This window comes from Odocoileus virginianus, chromosome 30, assembly GCF_023699985.2.
Source record: "Odocoileus virginianus isolate 20LAN1187 ecotype Illinois chromosome 30, Ovbor_1.2, whole genome shotgun sequence".
NCBI classification, from domain to species: Eukaryota; Metazoa; Chordata; class Mammalia; order Artiodactyla; family Cervidae; genus Odocoileus; species Odocoileus virginianus.
Genome location: NC_069703.1, coordinates 762,899 through 782,345, shown reverse-complemented (window position 1 = coordinate 782,345; position 19,447 = coordinate 762,899). Strand labels below are relative to the sequence as shown.

The window sequence follows — 19,447 nt, the reverse complement described above, 5'->3', positions numbered from 1 at the left end:
AGAAGCAGCAGAATACAGAGGTTAGTGTGTGGCCAACAGATGCCCATAAAGATGACACACCTCTATTAAAATCAAAAATAAGTGGAAGAAGTAAATTCACAAGTGTCTTTCTGGATATAGGAAAGTAATTGAAGCATATTGAGACAGTGGGGTTTTAAGTCAGAGGAAAAGAAATTAAGAGATGCAAGATAATACCAGAATGTTTTGATGTTTTAAATCCTCTTAACTAGCTTTTAAAGAGCCTGAAGATCTGATGAGAAACACTGTACAGGCATAGCTGCAAACCCATCAAAAATCAAAATACATTTCAGAAAATATTACATAAGGTAATTTTCACTTCAAACTGTTCTTAAAAGGCAAGAAATGCCTGAAGAAATATATGGCCGTTTCCAACAGGCTTGCATATGAAGACAGGACTTCAGTACTACATACTGAGAAGGGCATATGACTAAAAATAAGAATGTAAAAGGAAGCTTTTGAATGATCATTATCTTCCACTTAATTACATTAATTTTTCTCTCACTCCTACTTCCCACCAAACTTTCTACTAATACTAATCATAGCACTTAAGACATCATATTAGTTTTAGTTTACTATTTCTTCTCTGCTATACTGTCATATTTACTTTGCATGCTAGTGTCTAACAAATAAAATAACTGAGGTGCCTGTCAAATGAATGAATGGTAGTTAAGTTTCATAATTAAGGGGAAAAGATTTAAAATGTTTATCATCCAGCTATAAATGGGAGAGTTAGACTCTGGCAAAGTATTTGCCTATTTGAATAATTTAGACATTATGTATATACCTTGGCTTTTTTTCTTTTATCTTGGCTTTCTGGGTTTAACAGCACATGTTCAAAATATTTCTGTATTAGGGGCTATAAACTAGCAACCAAGTAACCAAATTCAATTTGATGAAAAATATTTTATATGCGCTTTAACTTAAGACTTTCACATAGGAGTTCAAACTGCAGATTTCTCTTACAGTTCTTTAAGATCTAGCACAGGAGCCCCGTTCTCACACAGCAAGAACTGAGTGAACCAGGGCGACCTTTCGAAGAGAGCTGCTTGCTCCAAACTGCTGGAAGCCTGTGTTCCTTCCCACCTTTCATCTGCTACTTCCCTCATCCGTGTGACCCACCTGGTGCCTCTGGGCATTTGAGTACCAGACTTATTCTCTACACCTACAGACTTTTAAAGTTTAAAAATTCTCTTATATACCATGTAGGCTGTTCTCCCTTTAATTCATATCTCACGTTACTGATGATCATTTCTGTTGTAGTCATGGAGTTGGTTAGGGGCTTCCCAGGTGGTGCTGGCAGTAAAGAACTCACCTGCCAGAGCAGGAGACATAAGGGACATGGGTTCAATCCCTGGGTCAGGAAGATACCCCTGGAGAAGGAAATGACAATCCACTCCAGTATTCTTGCCTGGAGAATCCCATGGACAGAGGAGTCTGGCGGGCTACAGTCCACCAGGTCACACAGAGTAGAACATTACTGAAGTGACTTAGTATGCAGCATCTTGTTTATAACTATTTCAAAAAAATTTTTTTTTATGTTTCATTATTTTATTTTTAAAATATTAAAAAATTTTTTTTTTGCCTCATCATGTGGCTTATGGGATATTAGTTCCCCAACCAGGGAGTGAATCCAGGCCCTCAGCAGTGAGAGTGTAAAGTCCTAACATCTACACCACTAGGGGATTCCCTTTAATCTTAAACTTACAAGGGTAAAAGGAACAAGAAGAATGATACTCATTAACTGGCTCCTAAAATTATAAAAATGTACAAAAGCAGAGAAGTTAAAGTGAGGTTTCATGAAAACACATCCTTAGAAATGTACTTGAATGTACATTTATATACACTTGAATGTCATTGTAACTGAGCTCAATGCAACATGCTTTGTGATACAGGACAGGCCCTTTTTCCTGAAATATAGCTACACACAGATGCCCGGTGACGAGATGGTACACATAATGGGTTCCCTTCATGGGCCACAGGGGTCTCAAAAAGGGTCCACTTCGCAATAATTCCATAAGAATCAATCCTTTAAAAGGGCAAAACTACTGTTCATATCAACAAAACTCTTTTTAAAAAAAATATAAAATTATTACATTCTTGGACTTCAAAGAAGTTTAATCTTATAATAATCTTATGTTAACACATTAAAATACTCTTGTGGAAACTGGGGGAAAAAAGACAGTTATGTCTATAGTAAGGCCAGTTAACTAACTAAAATAGCATTCACCTACAAACTGAATTTGATTTATAAGATGTGAGCACACACTCTTAATATGAAAGTATTATAATAAATACAAAATCATATGTGCAGTTAGTTAAATCCAGAAAACCAAAGATAAATGTGATGTTGCTGGTACAGAGCATTATAGAGAGTAAACCTCCTGACTCAATGCTGTTTGTTCTTTCCTTTTATGAAAATTAGATGCAAACTAGAATGTGAATAAAACAGGAAATATAATCCTCAATTTTGACTTTAAAAAGTAATTTCAGAACTTGTTCAATTCTTGAAATAGAACATCTTAAATTTATATTTAAGTTACTTCTTAATTACTTCAAAATTTGATGAATATTCATGATAATCAAAAAGTTAATTTACTCAAAGTTATAGGCTAAACTTTCAGGGAAAAATGCACACTCTTAAAAGCAGAGTTTATGGATATTGCTAACTCAGTTCAGACTCAGAGTTAATGGTTTCCTGGATAATATTCAAATATTTAGAAAAAAGTGAATTATTACAGAATTAAAGTAAAAAGAATGAAGAGCAAATATCAAAAAGGGGCCTAATTATCCCCCCAATGACAATATGAATAGCTCCCTACAGTGATGAATTATTGACTCTTAGGAAGACAAAATCCTTGTATTGCCTAAAGGTCATTCTCAAGGTTTTCCAGGGCTTAATCATATTTAGGTACATCCATCCTTACCTCAAGCAGCAAGAACTTCTTTGAAATAAACCCTGCCTTAAATGAGAAGGCATTTGAATCTAAAGTTCTCTGTAACCTGAATGATCCACTGCTGGTCTTACTTGTCAAAACCTGTACATTTATGCAACACCCTTTGGTTTCTGTCCTGAACAATTAGAATGATGGGCACTTTGAAGAAAGCTCTGTTCCAGGAGCCATCAATGGGACAGAATAGAAGGATAAAGGGAAACAAAAGCCCAATATCCCCAGGCTGGTCACTGCAGACAGTGGGTCAGCTTTTAGCTCAACTGCTATAACTCTATCACAAATGGAGGAAAAAAAAAACACTCCATCCTCATGAAGAGGACATCAAATAGAATTTGCATAACAAAGAATAAAATATGCTATGTTACTATATTTAAATAATATGCTATTACTTTAAACCTATTACTTAAAGAAAGACACTGCAATAAAATCAGAAAATTTTAGTGTATATGTTTGCTCTCTAAAGGAAACCAAAGTAGGCAAGGTGCCACTGTAAGACTGTGCAGACCGTCAGCAAGCAGAACTGATGGTTTGGTCAGGGTTAGTAGGTGCTGGAAGGGCTACACCGAGTCAGGTGGATAGAAAGAAGAGGTTGAGGAGGTACCTTCAGTCCAAGCCAGTAAGCCCAAATGACAGCAACTGCATGCTTACGCCTAGCCTCCTCCTTCAAGCGCTTCAACTCCCTTCGAGCCTAGAATGTTTTAGACGGTAAATAAAAGAAGACAGCCCAATGCAGACAGCACAAATGACCAGGAAAAGACACCCCACCAAACAGAAGAGCCACTTTATGTATCAGGATTTCAGAATGAAAGAGAAATGCTGCACAATCATTTAAGTCCAAAGCATCAGTGTCAGGCTGGCGTATTTTCAGGGCACTGAGACTCTCTCTCCAAGGAGGACGATCTGTGTGGGATCCGAGGGAAACACTTGCTGCCTGCCCCCTTCCTTCCATTCCATTCCTTTTCTCTGCCCTGTTCTCTCTCCCTCTTATATCCTCACCCACACTCTCTCCCTCCCTCCCTCATCAAAGCCTCAGAACTGTAAGTGGCACCTAATAATTTCTGTGGACTCCTCTCTGCTGCCAGTCCATGGGGCTAAAGACACAGTGAATTTCCAAGTCCACTCACTTGAACATATAAAAAGATAACTCTTGTGAACAACCATTTAGAAAACTAGAAGGAATAAAGGTTGCTTCTCTGAAGTTCCAAATAAAAAAAACACCAAAACACCCAAACTCTGCAATTGGAAAATTAGAACTAGCATGTATCAAAATTCAGTATTAGCTAGGGCCCCAAACAGTGATATATACAGAAGCAAGATAAAAAGTGAAAACAACTCATAGGTTTAAAAATCAACCTGAGGGAAAAATTAATCTGAGGCGTGTTATTTTAAAAGATGAAAACAGATAGGCACTCATGTTTCATGACATGATAGTACTGAGACCAGGAAATGAGTTCACTCAGTGGAGAAATCCCACTGTCCAAGAGACCCTCTGCCTCTGATTCAGTTCCCTCAGTTTATAAAAGGAACTAGCTGGTTCCACACAGATGTTCAGAGGCAAACACAAATGAACAACTTTGGTGAGCTTGTGGCAAGTTACGATCTTTATGCAGCCAAATTATGTTGACTTTTCTCATTTTTCTCACAATATGGGTTTATAACGCTGACAAGGTAGACTTAAAAACATAGGACTATTGTTGGTATTTGAGTTTCTAACTGGGATTCACAATTTTGGCAGAGATGACCTTTGATTTTCTAAGTAACGAAAACATCTAAAATGCTCGTCCCTTGGGATATGTGAAATGTTCACAGAGCCCACGACTCTGCCTGGGGATTAGTGAGAGTATTTCAGGAGGCCTTTGTTTCTGAACACAAACAGCTGATGCCGAAATTCCTGGGATTCTTCAGGGGCAATTACAGCTAGCTTTGCATGAACATAGCTTTCTGCTAAATCACAGATGATCATTCTTTTCACATATAATATTTTGCTTATAATAATCAATAGCGGCTACAGTGAGCCTAAAAACCAATTTCATTCATGGATTAATATTTTTGCCAAGCATGCATTAAAGGCATTTCTATTATCAGTGTTACAAAGGACCAGTCAAAACCCAAATCTTAATTAAACATTCCCATCATGCCCCCGCCACACACTAAAACACCTTTAGAAAACCACCAGGACACATCAAGGGGGTAAAAAACAAACAAATAAAAAACTCCCCCCAAACTAAACATGCACATTATTTGAGAGTTTTAAAAAAAAGAGCAACTATGCTAGTACCTCATTAGTAAGCAATTAAGTCTTTTTTTTTGCCTACACGTGCTTAGAGTTAGCTTCCTAACGTGCTCTGTTAGAATGAACATCTCCAGGGTTATTAAATCTCACTGCTAGGACATGCGCCACTGTTAACTGTGGGACTCCATCCCCTGAGACGCTAGAAACATGGATTGATTATTGCAGATTCCAGGATGGGAGTGATGGGATATGCATTTCAAGTACCTTAGATCCAAGCCAGTAAGCCCAAATAACTGCAATAGCATGTTTATTCCTAGCCTCCGCCTTCAGCCGGCTCAGTTCCCTTCGCGCCTGTGATGCATTTGAAAAGGATTTACAGAGAAGTTTAAGGCAAGAAAGGTTACTGCTGGTTCCCAGTGGAGAAAGAGGAAGACAGACACTGTCACCATCAAAGAGTAAACAAAAGCGTGAGCCACCACCCCACACCAAAACGTTGGAAAGAGCGAGGCAAATGCGTGCTCAGGAGCTTAAGCCAGTGAAACCCGAATGAGGGGGTCCCTTGTTCCACACATCACTCCTGACCATCTGTCATCCTGGGGGATCTCTGGCCTACCTGGGTGCCATGCCAATAGGCTGCAATGGTGGTGACGGCTTCCTCACAGCGCTTCTGATGCTTCAGTTCCCGCAGGATTTTCCGGGCCTAAAGCACACAGCATGACCCAGAAAGAGTGAAAAATCAACCAAAAAAAAAAAAAAAAAAAGAAATCCACCAAAAAAATAAAAAAAAGAAACCCAGTGAAAGAAACCCACTTGAAAGAAAATACCTGAAAACATAGTCATAATTCCCATTCTCAAGAGAAAAATCAACAGCTTAAAGAAAGGAAAAGGGAAAGTTGCTCATTAGCCCAAAATGGACCATGAGAAGGAGATAAATGAAGACACTGTCAATCATGACAGTGTATCCCCACTCAGACAGACAGCATCCTCCGTCACTCTGATGAAAGTGAAAGTGTCAGTCACTCAGTCGTGTCCAGCTCTTTGCAATCCTATGGACTGTAGCCCTCCAGACTCCTCTGTCCATGGGGATTCTCCAGGCAAGAATACTGGAGTGGATAACCATTCCCTTCTCCGGGGGATCTTCCCCACCCAGGGACTGAACCCAGGTCTCCTGCATTGCAGGCAGATTCTTTACCATAAATCTGACCACAGCAATATAAATTGGATGAGCCCGATGGAAGGAAGAGTTCTCTGAACATGGTGGGTATATAGGGTGGGTCTATCTCGAATGATCCATCAAGAGCCACTTGATCACTTTTCCTATTATTGTCTGGAATGGAAGTGTAGCTGTACTTTTTATTCAAAAGAGATAGCTAAAAACTTGTTATAAAATAAAATTATCTCACTGGTTCAATACTAGTGGCTTCCTTCCAGTCATTGCTGGAAACTGATTACTGTGGGGGGCTAGGAGGACAGCTGGTTTGGAGGTGAATCCTGTGTCCCACCTCTGAAGTCTCTGGACTGAACACCTGGACCCCAGGACTCAGTAGTATTTCGAAAGAAAAACCCAGGCAGCAATCTCACAAACACTGTGTGCTCAGACTTGTATTTGGCCATTGCTGTGGACAACTATTAATACCAAGTCCCTGGGTTGCCCATAGGCCTAGACAAAGGGCAATGGAAGTCATGGGACTCCCAGTCCAAGGCTCCACCTCCAGAAAGCTCTCTGGGCCTGAGAACTACCCTGAAGTAGTTCCTCTGGATTCAGCCACCTCCACAAAATCACCCAAAAGGAATATGGCAACAACAGGCCCTGAAGTACCTTTGACCCAAGCAGGGATCAGCAAGCTTTATCTACAGAAGGACAAACAGTATGTGTTTTTGGTTTTGTAGATCATGTGTTCTCTATCATAACGACCAACTCTGCCGTTGTAGCACTAAAACAGCCACAGGCAAGATGTCAAACAAGTGAGCACAGTCACGTCCTGTTGTTCAGTCTCCCAGTCTTGTATAGGAGGTAGTGTACTAATAAAGCTTTATTTACATGAACTTTGCACTTCAGGTATGCATATATTTATATGAAACTTGTATTTCCTATAAGTTTCACATGTCATGAAATAGTCTTCTCTTTTTTTAAATTTAATAATAATATACAAATATAAAAACCATTCTTAGCTCTCAGGTTGTGTGAAAAGAGGCAGTGGACTACGTCTGGCTTGTGGGCTACAGTTTGTGACTCTGAACCAAGCTTCAGCGGGAAGGACCCAGAAGCAGGTGGGGCGGGTGCACTAGGACACCAGAGCTTCGGCTCTCTCAATCATGACAGGACAGCCTGTGAGACTGTCACAGCGAGGGTGTGGAAGGCACTGGGCTGGGCGTGCTGAGGTCTGCAGAACTCACATGTACTCAGCCTCATGGACTACAGCTTCCCTTGCAAATAGCAGGTGGGAGGAGATCAACATCATGTCGAGTATTATTTCAAGGACTTCCTGCTCAGAGAACAAACCTTGAAAAGAAAGCAGGAAGCAGCCAAGACATGGTGCTATAGGGCCCCAGCTTGGCCCATAATATTTATTCTTTCCATCTGACTGTTTACAAGGTGGGCAGGAGACAAGGAGCCCTCCCCTGCAGAGTGAGCATGAAGACATCATCCTTTGTAAAGAACGTGAAAACCCCACGTAAGTAAGGGTCACTTCTTTCAAACTCACCTTCCAACCCCGGATGTAAGACTGAATCACCAAGGCAGAACTCTTTACCTGCTGATACCTCTTCTGTTGCTGCAGGACGAAAGGGGAAGATATCAGCAGCTCTATCTACATATCCACAACACACACACCAAGAAAGAGTCGGCAACACTAAGTCGGCTCACTTAGTGCAATGAACTCTTGATCGTCCATATTCCTTCTGGCAACCAATTAAGTACAGAAATCTAAATATCCAAGAATCCAAAATCATTATAGTTAATCCAAAGTTTGCTTCAAGGCTGGTAAATACAATTAACCAATGTCTAAATGACTCAGGACCCACCATTATCTCTGTTCTCTGCATCATGTTGTTATAAGACGTGGTCAAATGCACAACACACACGGCATGAATGCACACTGACTCTGTAGCTCCTTCTGACCACGCTCTCTTCTTGGCGCTGTTTCTCACCATGCCACTGACTGCGCCAGCCTCTGCCAGCCCACGTGCCTTCTAGGTTTCTAGGTTTGCTGCTTTTACTGCCTCAAGCTGGGAAACCAGCTCACAAATTGAAGTAAACGTTTATCAATCAACTGTACTTTCTTTATCGAGCTGGTGCTCGGCATCCAGCCCTTGAATAGAATTGTGAAGATGCAGATGTTACCCTGACTGCATCCCTGCACTCAAGGACTCAGAGGGGACACCAACCAGCAGTGGAAAAGAGAAACAGTCTGCCCCCAAGAAACGCGAGCCCAACAAGCAGGTTCAGATGCAGCAGAGATTATCCAGGTGGGCAAGGTTAAGGAAAGACCCAGTTAGAGTCTTCCCAAGGGTCAGCAAGACAAGGTTAATGGCTGGAGGCCCTTCTTAATTCCCAGCTGATGTCTTGGAAAGCAGAGGCTGCTGGAACACTAACTCTAGAAAAAGTGTTGACTGTGTTTAGTGGGGAATATTCACTAAAACATGGGCCCTTGGGATGAAGTTTCACAGTTTTTCAAACAAATTAGTGAAGCCAGGCTGTGACTCTGACTCTGGAAATGGCAGACTGCCCAGCTCCCTTTCTCTAAGGGGCGACAGATGCTCCAAGTGCTCTCGGCTACGTTCTGGAAGCTCAGAAGAGATGGAGGGTGATGTTATCAATGTATGAGCAGCAGAACAAAAAATGATGCCAGAGAGAAAGGCGGAGATCCTAACAAAGGGCAATGGAAGGCATGAGACTCCCAGTCCAAGGCTCCCCCTACCCCCTGCGGAAAGGGCTCCAGGCCTGAGAACTACCCTGAAGTAGCCCCTCTGGAACCAGCCAGAGAACCTTGTTTCTGGGACCTTGGACAAGTCACTGCCCTTGTTGGCTTCAGTTTCCCCATCAATCAAATAAGGAGTTGGAAAACCTCTAAGATTCCACACAGAAGGATACTCCATGTCTGTAGGGACCAAACTGTACCTATAATACCTGACCACTGCTTCTCACATTCATTTAGTACACCCATGTTTTCTTTTAAAATTCCTACATGGCTTGAAAATAACTCTCTCTTTAAAATTCACCTTAAGGAGCCATGAAATATCACTGAATATGAGTTTTAAGGTAATCAGTAACTGAAAATGGACATTCAAAAAATCTTTGAGTTACTTGGTCAAGGGAAAATCACTGGCTTGGATAACTAGATAACTGATGGAGGTATTACACAGATATTGGAGTTTTTTAAAAAAAAAATTTTTTTTTTTTAACGAATTGAAGGTTCATGGCAACTCTGTGTTGTCAAATGATGGTTAGCATTTTTTAGCAATATTTTTAAATTAAGGTATGTAATTTTAAAGATATAATGACACTGCATAACTAATAGATTATAGTGTAGCACAAACGTAACTTTTATATGCCCTGGGAAACAAAAAGATTTGTGTGACTAGTTTTATTGGAACAGTCTGGAAACAAACCCACAAAGTTTTGGGTTTTGCCCATAGTTAAAATTCTGAAACAGAAATAACAGAGCAGTCTAAAGCTTGGGCTATTATTTGTTTTCGTTCTAACTCTCAGCATCAAAAATTAATAATACATATGAGGACTTTTTTAAAATCTGGAGATACCAAAGCTTTCTGTTGGTATTATTGGTTCCCTTCCTATTTCTTCTCATCCTTCTGATGAAATGGCCCCTTCCAGAAGGTCTTCCTTGACCACTCCACCTAAAGTAATGTCTGTCTCACTATTATTCTAGATCTCAGTTCTCTATTTCCTTTCCTAGCACTTACTAGAATCTGCCATTGTTCTGATTATTTATTTGCTTAAATGCACACTGTCACTCACTAGACATAAACTGTATGAGGCTGTCTGGTTCACGTTGCTATCCCCTCAGAGTCTGGCAGAGGAGGAGTTTCAAAACTATTTGTAGAATTGAAGATAGATGAATTTAGGATGCTTCAAAACTTGTTTTTTTTTTTTTCCTTAATGATCTCAAAATAAGAAATAATAAAAATGGGTTCCGTGAGGACTGGTTATTTGTTAGTCCTCCCACTCTAAGCAAACAGAAAACAGAACATTACAAAACTGCCAAAGGGCAAAGGACCACTACTGTGTGCGGCCGGGCCGGCAACAAGGGCACTCTGGGCGTTTGCAGAACACACATAAGTAAACTCATCACTAACGTGGCTGGCTGGGGCCAGACCCTAACACTTGTACTGCTGGTTACACTCTTTTAACTCAAGGAAGCAACTTTGAAGATGTTCTTTTAAATATAATTTCTTTTTACTCATTTAAGTAACATTGATTTCTAAAACTCAGAAATTTACACTAAAATGTATTACATGAGAATAGGCCAGCATAAGTTACATTCTAATTATACACTCCTTTAAAGTAAAACTACTCTACAGCTGAAAAAGAAGAACACACTTAAGGAGATTTGATTGCAATTTTCATTCACTCTCCAACCCACTCTCCAGTGAAAAAGCAGAGAATGAAAATACACTCGGCAGCAGCACTCTTATCATGAAAATTCATCTTGGGAGAACACAATGCCAAGTTCAACCTAGCCTAGAGGCAAATCGTCAGGTTTCCCTCAAACCTGTTATGCCGCCAATGAAACACCTATAATTGAGTGAGAAAGAAAATTCCCCAAAGAAATTCCAGATCAATTAAATAAACATACTTTATTTTTGAATCTTTTCCCAAAGGCCCTATATCTGAGGACTAAAGGAAATCCAAACCTTTACCCAAACCCAGAATTCTACTAAAATGTGGCACTAGCTTTCTGGAATTAAAACCATTTTCAGAGCTCCTACAATAAATGGAGGACAGCCAATTATTTGGGAAAACTGACCCTAGTCTACTCAAATGGTTAAATAACATTATCACTTCCAATCTGAAAACCAAATTCAAGATGTAGACCTCCACTACATGCATCTCCATCAGTGGAAAACAGTGGCATGAACTCAACTGGAGCTGACTTGTTCTGGACTCAAACCCCATCTAGGCCACTTAGTAGCTGTTACTTAGTTTTCTCATCTTTAAAAAGGGGCCCAGAAGAGGGCCCATTTTACCAGGTCACTGGGAAGATTAAGTATTTTAAAGGTACTTTCATAGTTAAGAATGGAACAAACATTCGCAAAAAAGTACCATGATTACACCTCAAAAACGTCATGAGCTCTTACCGCGTATCTCCTGAACCAGGCAGCAATCACAATTTGGCTTTTTCTCATCAGCAGGAAATGTGTGCGACATTTCCACCCCCGATAAATCTTCTGAATGAGAGTGGCCAGGTCCTCAAGCCGTTGTTTCCTCAGGTCTTCTAATTTGAATAACTAATAAAATAACAGATGGATTTATCAAAAAGCCACCAAAAACCCATGGCATACACAAATGTCATTCTCAAGAAATAAAATGTTATGATATTGGAATGAACCACATTGAGCAGAGAAAAAACTTAACTATAGATAATATGGATTGTAGTCTAGGGAAAACTATTTGGATGAATTCATGCAAGATACATAATTTAGGGTACAGTGTTTTACAAATGTTTTACAAAGTGTTTTACAGTGCTTTACAAATGTTTTACAAAGTGTTTTCTCAGTGTTTTACAAAGTGTTTATGACAAATCACATAAGGGCTTAACTGAGCTCTAGATGTGTCTTCACACTATCAATGAGGATGAAGCTGTTAACAGAAGGGAGGTGCTTTCAAACGACTGCCGAGGTTTCTCTCAATCGATTTAAACACTTGCGTATTTCACCATATTTCCAATAAACCGCTATGCTCATTATATTTCATGCTAGTCTCTTCAGTTATAAAAAGGCTCAATTGGAATTCTTTAATAAGTAGAGTTTTAAGCGTTCTTAGCTTAAAAAAATTTTTTAATTTGGGTGCCTTCATGTACCTCTAAATGGTAGAGTTGTCTTTCCTAAAATTACTGTATAATTCAGACATTACACATACAGACTGAATTAACCTTCAATTTTTATGAACAAGGGAGGTCTTACTGTAATAACAGTTTCTTTATATTTTTTAAATATTACACCATCTATCAGCTCAAAAATTTTGATGTTTCATAAAAATACATGTGTTCTTCCACTACCCCTTATTAAGCCATCTACTTGGACATTTCTAGAAAAACAAAAATGTGACATTCTTGGTAGCATCTTGGGTAACACTATAAAGTTAAACATCCTTTAAGAACTTGCTTACATGATTATAACACAAATGTAAAATTACATACTGTTCTTGGGTTTCTAATGAATATCTTTGATCTACCAAAGGAGTATTCTTCCACAGGAATCTCCAATTCATTAAACAAAACTTCCACACCAGCTCTATAAAAATAAATGAAAGCAATACATTCTCTGAGTTATACAAATAGGTTATCTTATCTTAAACCATGATATCAGGTTCTCAGCAATATTAAAAAAAAGTTTCATTTCCTAGTATAACTGTTTTTTCAGTAAGCATCCTTTCATCAAAGAATTCCCAGATTGAATTCCACAAATTTAACCAAATCCAGGGGAAAATGCTAAAAAAAAGCATTTTGGGTTCAAACTACATATTCTAAGAAAATATGGTCTTAAAGCCAATTTCTTGATTTCATTTGCAGAAGTGATCAAATATACTCATAACAATGGATCAACCAGGGCCAGAAGAGTATGCAAGAAATTCACATCTATTTTGAATCCTCTTAGTCCCTGTAAACATTTTTAAGCACTGCTCCTACTACTCAGATTGTAGGCAGGGACCAAGAGTGCTAAGCACCAGGCAATGGAATTCAAAAGAACACAAGCCTTATAGGATAGAAGCAAGGGCCTGGACTTGGCTCTAACCTCTCCATCCTAGACCCTGGATTTAAAGTCAGTCTTTAGCCCTACACTCTGTCCCACCAACTTGTGGACTGGATACCAGGCAGGGAGTGAATACCTGTTCTGTGTATTATGGTAGACAATGACCATAATACCCTGGAAATTAGCAGTGGGAAATGACATAGCACTCAGACCCTAATTACTTGGGCATTGAATTATGCATCAGAGACCACACCGTAAGTCTGGAGTTTATCTTCTTGCAATATGAGGTGAGCATGTAATTCTACTGATGCTCCTGTGAAAGGTCAGGTGCATTGACAATGTGGAGGCACAACCAGTACAGTGAAAGAAAATCCCCATCAACAGCACGTTGGCCCTGCTGTAATAGCTGGGAAAGCTTCTGTGGCCTGCAGAAGAGTAACTTCTGACTCTGGTGAGAGCAGAAGGCCCCTGCACAGACAGGGCCTGGATTCTCTCCTGCAGCAGCCCCCCCACAAGCACCCAAGTTCTCTCTGCTTGGGTCTGCAGTGGTCCAGCGCTCTGCTGGGCCTGGATGGGTGAGTGCAATGTAGGGCGGATGAGCTGAAAAGACACATGGCCTGAGTTCTGCCATATTCTCCAATCCAGTTTTACTTGCAATAACACTGACACTGTGAACAGAACAGATACAGAACACAGAATAGATATATAGTGAAGTGAAAGTCACTCAGTCATGTCTGACTCTCTGCGACCCATACAGTCCATGGAATTCTCCAGGCCAGAATACTGGAATGGGTAGCTAGCTTTTCCCTTCTCCAGGGGATCTTCCCAACCCAGGGATCAAACCCAGGTCTCCCACATTGCAGGCAGATTCGTTACCAGCTGAGCCCCAAGGGAGGACACAAAGGAACAGATATAACTGCTCCTATATCTATTTCTTAAATGGTAAAGACTTGGGCAAAGAATGAGATCCCCACTCCCTACTCACTCTCTGGGGTTAATTCTCCAGGAAAAAAAAAAAAAAGAAAGAAAAGCTGAGAGCAGTGATACAAAATGCCTCTAACTCTACCCTGCTATGATTCTACACAAATACACTTATCAATCACAAATTTCCCTTCTGCTAACTCGCCACAGCATTTTTTTTTCTTTATTATTTTTTTTCATTTATTTTCATTAGTTGGAGGCTAATTACTTTACAATATTGTAGTGGTTTTTGTCATACATTGACATGAATCAGCCATGGATTTACATGTGTTCCCCATCCCGATCCCCCCTCCCACCTCCCTCTCCACCCAATCCCTCTGGGTCTTCCCAGTGCACCAGGTCCGAGCACTTATCTCATGCATCCAACCTGGGCTGGTGATCTGTTTCACTATAGATAATATACATGTTTCGATGCTGTTCCCTCGATATTTTAGTTCTATTGACATACAAATTCCAAAGGTAGATTTGATAAGCCCTGTTTTAACCTTGAAGACCAAGCGCTCTATAATTGACAAAAATTGGCACAAAATGGTATCCTGACAGAAGACGGTCCAAAACAGAAATTACATCCAACTCTTCATAGGACTCTGTTTTGCCTGAACAGCACATGAAGAAAACAACACAGTATTTTTATGTTTTAAAATTTCATCACTAAATGTGATTAATGAATGTCTTACCTTGCTGGTCCTTTCCAGTGAGGCCATGTTTGCTTACACAGCATTTTGTATCTTTCTAGGCAAGGTTCATAGGCCTGCCTGAAGGCATAGCCTGCCCTTCTCACGCGGACATTCTCCAAAAGACCCAGATACCTGACTTGATGACACACTAGGCCCTCATTGAAGATGTGTGCTGCTTTTTTATCATTCGGTTTGATACACCTGAAAGATTACACAAATTTTAGGTTTCAAACTCTGTCCCTTACAGACTGATCTGTCCATGTTTTACAAAGTATCACATATAATTATTTCACAGTGACATATTACTTATTATTCTTGGAAACCTCATCATTTCCTTTGAAATTATTTCAGATCATTTTAAAAAACATTAAGATAAATACACTGCAGACTCAGCGATAAAAAAGAATAAACTCTTACGTACAATAACATGGACAAATACCACTGACATTCTGTTGAATGAAAGAAGTCTGATGTATAAGAGTACATATTCTATGATTCCATTTATATTAAGTTCTAGAGAAACTATTCCTAGTAAGAACTTGGCAGTGTGTTACCTCTGGGGAGAGGAAGGGGTGAAGATGGACAGGGAAGGGGCACGAGGGAAACTTCTGGGTTGATGGAAATGTTTTATATCTTGGTCAGGATAGGGCTACACAGTCATAGAAATACGTAAAAATTCAACAACCTGCACAGTTAAGCTTCATATATTAGATTGCGTATATGTGTATTCCATACTTCAATGAAACAGTTAAAAACATTGCTATCTCATTAAATCCCTATTATCTCCCTCCTTTTAAACGGAGCACTTTGCTGCCCAAGGAAAGACTAGATTTCCCAGCTTCCTTTGTAGGTAAGTGTGGCCATGTGACCAAAATTCTAGCCAGAGCAGAAATGATGTTTGCTACTTCTAATGTATCGTTAAAAGGAACTTGGTTCTCCCTTTGCTCTTCTGCTAACTGCTCGTCGGCATGTTGACACGGTAGAGAGCTATCTCTGACTATATACATAAGAGGATATATCCTGGAAATGGCAGAGCCTCGACACAGAAGACATGGCTCTATTAGCCTTGGAGTCTGTACACTTAGAAGTTACATAAGAAATAAGTGTTAATCTTGTTTAGGCCCCTATTATTTCTGGATCTTGCTGGAGCAACCTCTATATCCTACTTAATATACTGTTAAACATTTATGGTTTTATCTGCCTCACCATAACTGTCAAATAAAATCCACATGCATATATAATATATGGACAACTAAATCTTACTTAGTTTGACCCTGGTGTTTTCTATGATTCTCCTTTTTACATTTATAAAAATAATGCCTACTTTTTGGCTTAAGAACAAACAGATCAATGGAACAAACTAGTGAGTTTAGATCTAGATGTTTACACATATATTCAACTGATTGTCAACAAAGGCAACAGGGCAAATGAGTGAAAAATAGAGGTTTGGTTTTTTTTCTTTTCAATGTATGGTGCCAGAACAAGATACCTATCTGGGAAAAATAGACCTTAAAATGAATCTGAAACTGAGTTTAGAAATAAAAATATATATACATACATTTAAAATGATATACTCACAATGATGGAGTTTATTAATTAAAAATTCTTAGAGACCCATTAAAACCACTGAAAGAGAAGGAGAAGAAAGGAATTTTCTGGGGGTGATGGAACATTCCATGTCTTGATCTGAGTAGTGATTACCAAAGTGTATTCAGTGGTGAAAAAACAATGGAGCCATTCACCTAGATCTGTACATATCACTCTATACAAATTATACCTCAATTAATAGAATCGTAAGGTTTAAAAAAAAGTTGACTCAAATGAGAATAACAAAAGACTGATCGCACAAAGTTTCTTGGTTCACTTTTTTGAAACTAGGATCCTTACCTAATATATGTTCTAACCCGTTTGCAACCAAACCAGGGGATGCTATTTACATTTGCTATGAACACAAACATTAGGGCAACAAGCCAAACATGAAAATATTCTTCATGCTAACTTCCTCATAACTGAATTTTCAAAGACAACGGAGAAAGTATGTGTGGGCATGCATGTGCCACATGAAACTTGACCTGTTAGACACACACCCTCTATTACCTAGTTCATCAAATACACATATCGCAAACTCTAAAACTAGTCGGCCTTTACTGAATGTTGAAATCTATGATGACTTAGAAGCAAAAAAAGAAACCAGATTTTTTAAAAGGGGTTCTTGTCCTGTTTTGAAAAAATTCCGATTATTTCAGAAACCATTACATGAGGCACATGCTTCCTCACACAAGACCTGCAACTCAGGTGTCAATGGTCCAAGTCAATATTACAAGAATCCAAAATGAATCCAACAGAAGAGTTTATGCAAAACCTTATCAGAAATAAACTTATATTTTGTTTCCTGTCTTAAAAAAAAAACAACAAAAAAAGAAAGTTGAGAACTCCTGTATGCCAACAACCCAATTAAGTATCTATTCCCATCCCTGCCACACTTTTTTTTTTCCTTTTAAAAATTCCTTATTTTGGGGGGCACTGGAGTATTTTTCAAGCACACCCAAGACACAATATGATTTGACCTGTAAGTACTTTAGTTACCCCTCTTCTTGGACTACACTCAGATTTAAGCAAACAGGAAAATGATCTTCCTTGTGAATGCCTTCATAATTGAATGGCCAAAGAATGTTATGTGCCAGAAATACCTAATGTAGTTTGGATTCTTGGTCTGTAGATTTTTCATCAGAGTGGCTACAGATGCTTTGAACTGTGAGCCGGCTGTAGGAGGCCTTTTCAGGTTGATCTTGGCAGGGTTTCCTTCAGGAAACAAAGATTTGATGAGGGCGTGTCCAGCCTTCCACATGGCTTGGGACAGGTCCCGATAGAGAAGATCGTTGTTCTTGTCCACAAATCCTTCCACTTGGTACAGCACCTGTGAGCAGCACATGGGACTCAGTAGCTGATACGCGCACACCAGAGCATCAAACAGCTGTTAAAAATATCCTGAGACCATCTATCCTGCAGCCTCTTTCTCCATCAAAAATCCTCAACACGTTAGTCACACTCTAATACCAAATTAGCCTCCAAGTTTAAATTCCATCTGTCTAAATCACAGAGGAGTTCAAAATAAATTCTATTACCCTTCAGGATTTGCAAGAATAAACTTCAAAAATGTTATCATAACATTTTCAAAGGATTTTAGGGTTTTTTTGGTATTCAATCATATTTTTGAGGTTTTACTTGTATTTTTTAGCTTACATGCGCCAATTCGAGTGTGTTTAAAAGGAGACAGGGGAAAACAGAGATAACATTGATATTTTTATAGATATCTTACACTAGCAGGGAAATTGACCAGAGAAGTATTTTTAATAACATGGGCTAGTGAATAAAAAATGAAGTACCAAGTTCCAATATCTGAAATTAAAGGTAATTTAGATACTATATACTTCATATTTGGGAATCCCTGGTGGCTCAGTGGTAAAGAATCTGCCTGCCAATGTAGGAGACTCTAGTTCGATCCCTGGGTCAGGAAGATCTCCTGGAGAAGGAATGGCAAGCCACTCCAGTATTCTTGCCTGGAAAATTCCATGGACAGAGGAGGCTGGTGGGCTACAATCCATGAGGTCACAGAAGAGTCACACCATGACTTAGAAACTAAACAACAGCAATGAAACAACTTCATATTTACTAAATACAAAATCAGATTTTGTTTCTCCTTTGACGTCTGCAAGCTTATTTAAATAATTACTGTAGGGACTTCCCTGGCAGTCTAGTGGTTAAGACCCTGCCTTCCAATGCTGGGCTTGTCGGTTAGCTCCCTGATTAGGGAGCTAAGATCCCATATGCCTTGCAGCCAAAAACCCAAAACATAAAGCAGAAGCAGTACTATAACAAATTCAATAAAGGCTTTAAAAATGGTCCACATCAAAAAAATAAATAAAATTGAAAAAATTAAAACCTTACTGTATGTCTTTAGTGTCTTTACTGTATGTCTTTAATTTTTACTGGCAAATCTTCTATGTGTGTCAATAGATCTTTTTTATAGGCTAGCTCTGAGCCTGAAAATAATAAAATTTACTTTTTAATATATACTTGAACTCTTTGATTAGGTCCACTGGCTTTCCTTTCAGATCTCAGTACTAGTAAGATTTTTCTCAGTGTGGTCCAGATTCTATGCCCACTGAACATTCATGGATTCTACGCCCCCTCAGCAGCTCCATTTATCTTCCAGAGCTGGTGCTGGTCAGAATGCCAGCTCGGAGGCAAGGTGTCTGCCCTCCAGGGAGTGACTGTGACCTCCCCGGGCTCCCGCACCTTGCCGGCATAGTGCTGGATCCTGAAGCAGCTGTGAGGAAGGGACGTGTCATTGAGGAACCGGGAGCACTTGCTCATCCTGCTCTCAAAATGCTGGTGGGTGGCGCAGACTTGGTTCAGCTTTTCCAAGAAGGTCTCATCCGTGACCGTGCCCGGCCTAAGGCACTCTTCATCCAGCATGGCCAGGATCCCGTTTGTGTTCTAGGAGAAAGGAAATAAAAAGGTTTCCTTCCTTCCTCACTGTATTGTTTTCATAATTATTCCTAATTATGCTGTTAAACACAATCATCTTAGTCATAAGAAAATTTCTGTTTTGTTACAACAGAAGCAGAGAATCAAAACAAATAACAAAA

At 39.5% G+C, this 19,447-nt stretch overlaps 1 protein-coding gene across 5 annotated transcripts in view; it reads right to left on the bottom strand.

The window, feature by feature from the left end:
- Nucleotides 1–19,447, bottom strand: part of MYO1B (myosin IB) — a 187,243-nt gene that overhangs the window by 15,183 nt on the left and 152,613 nt on the right. For 3 of the 5 annotated variants that reach the window (XM_070458468.1, XM_020892734.2, XM_070458469.1), the window contains exons 16-24: nt 19,095–19,295; nt 17,486–17,712; nt 14,796–14,996; nt 12,585–12,678; nt 11,524–11,673; nt 7,911–7,979; nt 5,819–5,905; nt 5,470–5,556; nt 3,574–3,660 (exon numbers count right to left, since the gene is read on the bottom strand). In XM_070458468.1, the coding sequence (XP_070314569.1) occupies nt 3,574–3,660; nt 5,470–5,556; nt 5,819–5,905; nt 7,911–7,979; nt 11,524–11,673; nt 12,585–12,678; nt 14,796–14,996; nt 17,486–17,712; nt 19,095–19,295 (1,203 nt within the window). The remainder of the gene's footprint in view (nt 1–3,573; nt 3,661–5,469; nt 5,557–5,818; nt 5,906–7,910; nt 7,980–11,523; nt 11,674–12,584; nt 12,679–14,795; nt 14,997–17,485; nt 17,713–19,094; nt 19,296–19,447) is intronic. The other 2 variants (XM_020892735.2, XM_020892736.2) reach the window with 2 other exon arrangements.